This window comes from Pelophylax lessonae (assembly GCF_965119305.1).
Source record: "Pelophylax lessonae genome assembly, contig: HAP1_SCAFFOLD_159, whole genome shotgun sequence".
NCBI classification, from domain to species: Eukaryota; Metazoa; Chordata; class Amphibia; order Anura; family Ranidae; genus Pelophylax; species Pelophylax lessonae.
Genome location: NW_028120131.1, coordinates 22,814 through 32,161, shown reverse-complemented (window position 1 = coordinate 32,161; position 9,348 = coordinate 22,814). Strand labels below are relative to the sequence as shown.

The 9,348-nt window shown below is 42.8% G+C and overlaps 1 protein-coding gene across 1 annotated transcript; it reads right to left on the bottom strand.

Moving 5' to 3' along the window:
* Positions 1–295: 295 nt before the first annotated feature.
* LOC309543518 (proteinase-activated receptor 1-like) lies at positions 296–8,864 on the bottom strand (the record flags this gene model as incomplete). The annotated part of the gene is made up of 3 exons (XM_082275993.1): positions 8,760–8,864; positions 6,352–6,384; positions 296–1,278 (listed from the first exon to the last, which is right to left on the bottom strand). The coding sequence occupies exon 3, from the start codon at positions 1,178–1,180 to the stop codon at positions 296–298; it is 885 nt and encodes a 294-aa protein (XP_082132119.1). The 5' UTR covers positions 1,181–1,278; positions 6,352–6,384; positions 8,760–8,864.
* Positions 8,865–9,348: the final 484 nt, after the last annotated feature.

Here is a 9,348-nt window from a genome sequence, read left to right as displayed (position 1 = left end):
CAATTTTCTGTCCTTCCACCAGAGGTGGAAGGAAAGAAAACAGCTTGATTCCCCCATCAACATAGTCATCGTTGATGGAGCAGTCCTTCCACAGCCCTATTGTGTTCTACCGGTGAGATTCCTTCTCTGCCGGCAGAACAAAATGATTAATGTTGCCGGCAATAGGTAGCAGCACTAATCAATCTGGAAAATCTTGACAGGCTGCTTGTATACAAGTTGACCAATAGATTGACTTGTGTACAACCAGGGTGCCCAGACGTGGATCAAAATTTGTCCGGTTCCATATATGACCGGATTAAGTCTCTTCTGGTCCTTTCACTGGTTGCTGCTTTTTGTGTTTTAGGATAGACTTTTGTTTTACTGGAGGGCGATAATCTTTCTTCCCGTGCAGCAAGCTGTAGACGTATCTCTGACACTGGGAGGATGCAAAGTAATAGATAAAAGGATCCAGACAACAGTTGATGCTGCTGATACTGACACAGAGGGTGTAGGCAATATACAGAGACCGATCATAATTCTTATACAACTTCACATAGTGAATTAAATAGAGGACATTGGTGGGGCCAAAACAAAGGACAAACATGCTCAGCACAATCACGGTTAGGCGGATAGCTCGGGATCTCTTATGTGTGCGATCAAATTTTGATCTGCTGAGACTGCGGATGATTGCAATGTAACAGAAAGTTGTAATGAATAACGGTAAGAAAAAGAAAAGTGAGATAACAGTGGTGAAATAATTAAAATAGAAATCAAGATCAATACCAAAGTACTGAATATCATGACACATTGTGATATCTAGTTTAGAAATTTTCCAGGTTTGATCTATTGTGAGAAGAGGCACAATGCTGGCCAAAGAGATGACCCAGATGACACCACACACCAGCCAGGCTCGGTTCACTGTGCGCCAAGGGAGAGACAGCACTGGGTAGACTACAGCCAGTAAACGGTCCACGCTGATACTTGTCATGAGCAGGATGGAACAAAACATGTTACAGTAAAATCCTGCTGTGGCAAATCTGCACATTCCTTCCCCAATGACCCAGTTGGATCCCAAAAATCTGTAGACAATATAAAAAGGCAGTGTGCTAACGAAGAAGACATCTGCAGTGGCTAGGTTCAGCATGTAGACCACTGCTGGCTTCTTGACCTTCACCTTCACCAGGAACATGATGATCGCCATGATATTGAGAGGAAGGGCCACAAGAAACACAATAGTATAGATTGATGGGACAAGTCTGGTCACACTCCAATGAATGCTTGCAATGCTTAGGATCTTATCTGTGATACAGAAAATAAAACAATATTAGCATAAATGAATGAACCAGGTACATTTAATAATTGGTAAATGCAGAGAATGCACTAAGGTAAAAAAAAACTTTTATCTTTGTGTAGCACCTTCTAGTGTACTACTAGTGTGAGAGCAGGTAAATAATAGTTTGACTCATGGTAAGTCTGAGTCATGAAATCTGGGTCAGGGTTTACTAAAGTTCAGAGCTGGATGACTCATCCAGGCAGCTCTCTGGGGCCTCCCCCTTGTTCTATAATGTTGGAGAATGTTCTAGAAATTAGGGGGCGAAGGCCAAGAGGTTTGTCCTGCATATTTAGAGGAACTTAGCCAATCACCATGCAGCAGGCCTGGTAGGGGACTAGGTGAGCCCTTAATATGTTTGAGTCATGCCAGCAGGAGAATCAGTGTAAAATGGAGTTGGAGTGCTGAGGGAGACTGTCGGTGGCCCTCGAGGGACCCCTGCCGGGTAGGGGCTCTAGCTCAGGGCGGGGCTCAGGTGTCTGGCCTGGAAGGATCCTACCACAGGAGAAGTTGGAGGAGGTTTTCCTGAGGCACACTTTCCAGTCGGTTATTGGCTCTATAGAAGGGAAGGATTGCACCTAAATGGGGAGGGTGCAGACCTACTCTGAGAGAAGATGGCTGAAAAATAGAGGGGCTTTTAAACTAGGTGATGAGGGGAGGGTCCAGATTTAGAGCCAGCCATCGGGTGGCTAGTGGTAGGGTGACCAGAGATCCAAAACCCAAGGTAGGTAATTTGACAAATCCAAAATTCAGCCTCATAATATCTACCAAGGGTATAGTATGCGACCGGAAAAAAATCACAAGGTTTGTATACTACTGCTAGAAGTCTGGCTAACAAGATAGGAGAATTGGAGCTGTTAATGTATGAGGAGGACTTTGATTTTGTGGCAATTTCAGAAACTTGGTTTGACAGCTCTCATGATTGGTTGGCAACCATTCCAGGGTATTCCCTTTATCGCAGAGATAGAGAGTATAAAGAGGGGGTGGGGTATGCCTGTATATCAAGAACAATGTGCAGGTGAATACGAGGGACAATATCACTAATGGAGCTAGGGAGGAGGTGGAATCACTATGGGTGGAGCTTCAAAGGGAAGATACTAAGGGGAAAGTAATATTGAGCCTATGCTATAGGTCCCCCAAAGAGAAGGAGGAGAGGGTGGCGGACAGGCCTATCACCGCTTGGGATAACGACAAGGATGGGAAATGTCATTAAAATAGGGTATTTTCCCTATTCAGATATAGACTGAGCAGAAAGAACTGCCCATTTGTCTAAGGCACGCCATTTACTAAATGTTTTGCAGGACAAATTCATGGGTCAGATGGTGAACGCACCAATGAGAAACAATGCGTTACTAGACTAGTTACTGATTAAGAATAATACAGACCTGATTGCAGAGGTATAAATAAGGGGCAACTTAGGAAAGAGTGACCATAGGTCAATTAGTTTCAGTATAAATCACAGAAATAGGAAACATAAGAGTAATACAAAAACACTGAATTCAAGAGACAACTTCCCTAAATGTCACTTTATGCTAAACAATATTAAATGGGATAGAATCCTAGGAAAAAAGAACACTGAGGAAAATTGGAAGTGCTTTAAGAACATACTTAATAAAGGTATTGGCCAGTGCATTCTGACAGGGAATAAGTTTAAAAGAGCTAAAAAAAAAAAAACCCTGGTTGGCTAAACTCCAACCTAAAAATGCATAGAAAAACAAAAGAAAAGGCCTTTAAGAAATAAAAAGCTGAGGGGTCATTGGCAGCATTCCAGCACTACAAAGAATGCAATAAGAAATGTAAGAGCGCAATCAAGGCGGCTAAGATGAAAAGCGAAAAGCACATAGGAAGAGAGTAAAGAAAACCCCAAGAAATTCTTTAAGTATATAAATAGTAAGAGGGTGAGGCCAGAACATATTGGCCCCATAAAGGATGAGGACGGGAATCTGGCTATAAAGACAGAGAGAAGGCAAAGGTTCTGAATAAATTCTTGTGTAAAAAGGACTCCTCACCACTTCAGCTGTCTCACTGGATGCTATCACACCTTAATGGGGTCAAGGCCATTAGTCTTCTCTGGGCTTTGAAGGTTGCCGGTCTCCGTGCCTTTCGGGCCGGATATCCCTCTCCCCCCAACTCCCGGTGAGACTAAATGGCACTTATTTTTCTTTGGGGAGAAAAATAGCGGTTCCTTCCGTGCATATATACCTTGATTGAATTTGGATACGTGAATACTTATGGAGAGTTTGTCCTACAAAGTGGACCAATAAGTGTCTTTTTTGAACCTACTGGTTACTACTACATTTAAGATTTTTTGTGCTCTTTCTCCTGAGGAAGCGAAAATTGTCTTCGCAAAATGCGTCGAGATTTCAGCAAGCACACAATGATCGACATTATTGATGTTCAAATTGACCATTAAGTATTTCCATATATCTTGGTTATGTGCAATATTCTTAATCAAGTACCATGTTTGTTGTATGTATTATTTTGCATTGTCTTTTTTATCTTTTTGTAGAATACAATTTATGTAGTTTTTTATATATATATATATATATATATATATATATATATATATATATATATTCTTTGTGTGGTTGTCTCTTTAAAGTCCCTTGGGCCATATTAGTTTGTTTTACACAATACTTTCCTGGACTGAGACACACCTGTCTTCTGTACATGTCAGCCCAGCTCCTTTTCTGAATAAATTCTTCTCCTCAGTCTTCACAAATAAAACAGGGGGATACAGAAACCTAGACTGTAATGTTAATGTCAATAACATGTTACAAAAAGCACCTGCATGGTTAACAGAAGAGACTCAGAACTAGACTCGAAAAACTTAATCAAGTCAGATGGCTTACACCTGAGTGTCCTTAAGGAACTCAGCCAGGTGATAGCCAGACAATTGTTCCTCATTTTTATATACAGTCTACTGACAGGATGGTACCAGCTGACTGGAGAAAAGCCAACGTGGCACCAATATTTAAAAAAGGACTGAGATATATCACTGGGAACTACAGGATGGTTAGCCTAACATTAATAGTCTGCAAGCTATTGGAGGGGATGATAAAGGACTATGTACAAGATATTAGTAATAAAAATGGTATCATTAGTAATAATCAGCATGGATTTATGAAGCATCATTCTTGCCAGACCACTCTATTAACCTTCTAGGAAGAATTGAGTAGCCATCTAGATAAAGGAAAGCTGTGGTAGAACTGGGATACATTTTCTACAAGGGAGCTGGAGGTACTTCAGGAGGCAGTCCACAACCTTTCTTGTGACACTTCTACAAGGAATGGGAAGCTCCTAGCCTGTAAGGGGCTTTTGCATATTTTTAGAGACTGCCAGTACTGAGGAGAAGGATCAATCAGAGCTGTAGATGTACAGGATAAAGGAATGAAGAGTCTGAGTTAAAGCTGTAAATAGGGAGGAAGTTGTCCCTGGTTTATCTACTATGAAGTTAGGCATCCCATAATTCCCATCCCTATCCAAGTTATTACCCCCCAATAAAACATAAAAACAAAGCTCAAAGACTGTTCAAAGTCTCTGGGAGAAAGCTGGTGTTGTGTGCTTGGCTGTGCAGCAGTGGGAAACCCTGCCATCTGCAACTACTAGGGGGGTAGTGCTACAAAACTTTAAGGCTGTAAAATGTCCATAAAATTGTCACATATATGCAGAAAATTCTGCTTTTGTCAACTAGGCCATTCGTTTGCACACCTGAAACAGATCTAGAATTAAGCACTGAGACTGGATTCTGCTTTGGTGCAAGGGACTCTTCGCCACTCTGATGCTGAGAGGTGTGCGGGTCTTTGTCAGAACTAATGTTTGCCTTCTCTTTTGAGTTGACTACCTTTTGCCTTGTCTCCTCCAAAGCTATAATTGAGGGTAATCCCCTGTGGGGTACCCATGGATTAGAGTGGGAGATATGGTAAGCATGTCTAGTAGAGGAATGCAGTAATCCAGGAGTAGACCGTCCTGCAATTCACCTCGTGGTGAAAGGCTGGGATGAAGTGCCTGAGTACCTTATAAGGGCTCTAGGTGGCATTAAAATGTGTAACCAGTGGTGTGATGTAACACCTGGTCAAACACCTGAGACTGAGCTCCGAGTGGTTGAATTTTAACGCCAAGGGTAAAAAGTTTGTACTATAAATTGAATACATTCTAGACATAAATCAAAAGGAGTAGGTGCAGATATATTACTACTATCCCCACTCACCCAGCGCTATAACCAATATGAGTAAATAATTTATATAAAATACTTAATATAAAATAATGTAATGAATCCCTTGAAGGATTACGGTTGCTGGATAATATCTGTGGACAAGTGGAAATCCTGGCTTGGTGAGCAGCGGGACAGTGATCATTCCTGGGGACACAGGCATTGAAGCGATTTGATCAAAAGCGCATTTAAAGCCATATTTGGTGAGTAAGCATTACTATAGGGGCAACACAGAGGTGCGGTGGAGGTGCACTATTGATTGTTGGAGCACAGATTTATTGGGATCCATTCACCTATTCTGTTCACTGAACTCCTACTGTCTTGGGTGTGCAAGTTGTAGCAGTTTTGCTATCTTTGTGGACTGATTCGCATATACACGCAGTGCTGCTAGTGTGACTTTGTTCTCAAATTTTGCTTTTGAGACATTTTTTGCACCTATGTGATACATTCTAGACATAGCCTATTTTAATGGTCAGTTATACAGGGTGACTCTGTCTTACCTGTTCAGGATGCTGGCCTGTTCAAAAAGTCCAGACTTTAACCTTCATGGTGGGCATAACCTTGACGAGGTCTTCAGATACTGGGTTCCATAGTGATGGACCACAGCCCTGGACTTATATAACACCCTGTGGCCAAGTGTCTATAAAGATCCTCTTATTCAAATCCTGTCCATAATAGCATTACAGGTTCTCTTATTCTAATCCTGCCCATAATAACATTACAGGTCCTCTTACATCCAATCCTGTCCATAATATCATTACAGGTCCTCTTACCCTAAAAAAAAAAAAAAACATATAGGCCAATTGGCGTTGTAAGATATGTTCCTTACCATAGATGATAAATGTAGAATCATCCTCTGCATCTGCAAAAGATTTGGAGTAAAATGTTAGAGAACATACAATCAGAACATACTATTCAGTTCTATAATTACACAATTTTTTAATTAGAAAAAAAAAAAGTTAAACTTTCTCCTATTCATGTTAATTATTTATTTTTAAAAAAACCTCAAGAGCAGTGAGCAGTAAATAGGGATGAAGTTTGGGTGCATTGCTACTATAGGTTCGAAGATATTCTTCCACCTTCTGGAAGAATGGTAAACAAGCCACCATTTTCCATGAATACCCCTTGAGTCTTATAATCATCAATAAATACTTCTTGAATGGTCAAATAACACTCTTTATCCCTTTGAAAAACCTAATTATATAAACAGGCTATTCCCCAAATACCAAGGAGACCTTGCCTAAAATTAACATCCTTTTGATGTGTTAAATGGACTTGTCACTGGTCTGTCCAAGAATGTATGTTTGTACGGTATGTGAATATATATTCTGTGTGTGTGTGTTTGTGTGTATAGCTCTCTTTCTATATATATACATTTTGAAGAGTAGAGTACCAGTGCCCATCCTCACCCTTCACAGAGAACCAGTGCCCGTCCTCTCCTTCCGTAGAGTAAAAGTGCCCCTCCTCTCCTTCTGCAGAGTACCAGTGCCCCTCCTCTCCTTCAACAGAGTACCAGTGCCCCTCCTCTCCTTCAACAGAGTACCAGTGCCCCTCCTCTCCCTCCACAGAGTACCAGTGCCTCTCCTCTCCTTCCACTGAGTACCAGTGCCCCTCTGGTTCATCCGCAGAGAACCAGTGTCCCTTCTCTCCTTCCACAGAGTACCAGTGTCCCTCTTCTTCTTCTTCTTCTTCCACAGAGTACCAGTGTCCCTCCTTGCCTTCCATAGAGTACCAGTGTCCCTCCTCTCCATCCACAGAGTACCAGTGTCCCTGATCTCCTTGCAAAGAGTACCAATGGACCTCCTCTCTCTCCAGAGAGCACCAGTGTCCCCCCTCCCTGCACTAAATACCAATGCCCCTTCTCTCCCTCCATAGAGTACCAGTGCCCCCTCTCTCTCCATAGAGTACCAGTGCCCTCTATCCCTCCACAGAGTACCAGTGTCCCTCTTGTCCTTCCACAGAGTACCAGTGCCCCTCCTCTTCTTCCACAGAGTACCAGTGCCCCTCCTCCCCCTCCACAGAGTACCAGTGTCCCTCCTCTCCTTCCATAGAGTGTCAGTGGCCCTTCTCTCCTTCCACAGAGTACCAGTGCCCCTCCTCTCCTTCCACAGAATACCAGTGCCCCTCCTCTCCCTCCACAGAGTATCAGTTCCCCTCCTCTCCTTTAACAGAGTACCAGTGTCCCTCCTGTCCTTCCGCAGAGCACCAGTGTCCCTCCTCTCCTTCCACAGAGTACCAGTGCCCTCTATCCCTCCACCGAGTACCAGTGTCCCTCTTCTTCTTCTTCCACAGAGTACTAGTGTCCCTCTTCTCCTTCCTTAGAGTACCAGTGTCCCTCCTCTCCATCCACAGAGTATCAGTGTCCCTGATCTCCTTGCACAGAGTACCAATGCCCCTCCTCTCTCTCCAGAGAGCACCAGTGTCCCCTCTCCCTGCACTAAATACCAATGCCCCACCTCTCCCTCCATAGAGTACCAGTTCCCCCTCTCTCTCCATAGAGTACCAGTGTCCCTCTATCCCTTCACAGAGAACCAGTGTCCCTCTTGTCCTTCCACAGATTACCAGTGCCCCTCCTCTCCCTCCACAGAGTACCAGTGCCCCCTTTCTCTCCATAGAGTACCATTGCCCCTCCTCTCTCTCCAGAGAGCACCAGTGTCCCCTCTCCCTGCACTAAATACCAATGCCCCGCCTCTCCCTCCATAGAGTACCAGTGCCCCCTCTCTCTCCATGGAGTACCAGTGTCCCTCTTCTCCTTCCACAGAGTACCAGTATCCCTCCTCTCCTTCCACAGAGTACCAGTGTCCCTCCTCTCCTTCCACAGAGTACCAGTGGCCCTCCTCTCCTTCCATAGAGTACCAGGGCCCCCTCTCTCACTTCACATAGAACCAGTGCCCCTCCTCTCTGAGTGATTATGGTAAACAGAATAAAAGGAGAGGGTAAATCTATCTAATGGGGGCACAAACAACAATAAAATCTGACAGGTGTATTAATCTTTCTCCACTGTAACCAAAACAAAAAAAAATGTTGTTTTTAGTTATCCTTTAATACAAAGCAAACTTAATTATTGAGTGAAATACATGTGTTAAAATAAGGAAAAATGTAACAAACAACTTGATAAAATTGTTCTGCAGAGTTTGATGATCACATCTACAATGGTGAGGTCAGATTACCATCAGCTAAAGGTGCAGGTAAAAGTTACAAAACAAGCGTCAATATTGTCATCCTAGTGTGAATTACCTCTTCCAAAATTGCCCCATTCCAGTTTAAAGGCCTGAACCTTGACATCTTTGAGCAGAATGCTCACTTCAGGACTAACTCTAAATATCACTTTTTCACGGGTAAATGATTGCCCAAGTGGGGTGACCAAGGCTTTTTGAAACGCATAATTGCCTATGACGTTCTCCACTGTAAAGCAAAAAGAGACAGATAGTTTACATCTTAGCATGACTGCCAAGTGTAGGAAGGCAAATGATGTATGTTTGGGGGTTAGTATTCTTACTGTTAGAAAAATGTTGGACATGTCTAGAGCTGGTATACAAAGATAACAATGCTTTACTTGCCTAGACTAATATACAAGGCAGCCCAACTGAGTATCATAAGGGGTATTACCTAAACAAACAATTAAAAATTACAAGTAGAGTTAACAAGAAAAAAAATTGTATTCCTGGCCTGATTAATGCATGGACACAAGGCTGAACTCACCTATAGCCTGAATACCAGGGACTAGGGATGGGCCGAACAACTCCTTAACAGGGGAAAAGATCTAACCCGAACGAGGAGCCCTATTGAAGTCTATGGGAGCTGACCAGGAAAAATAATTTTGAAG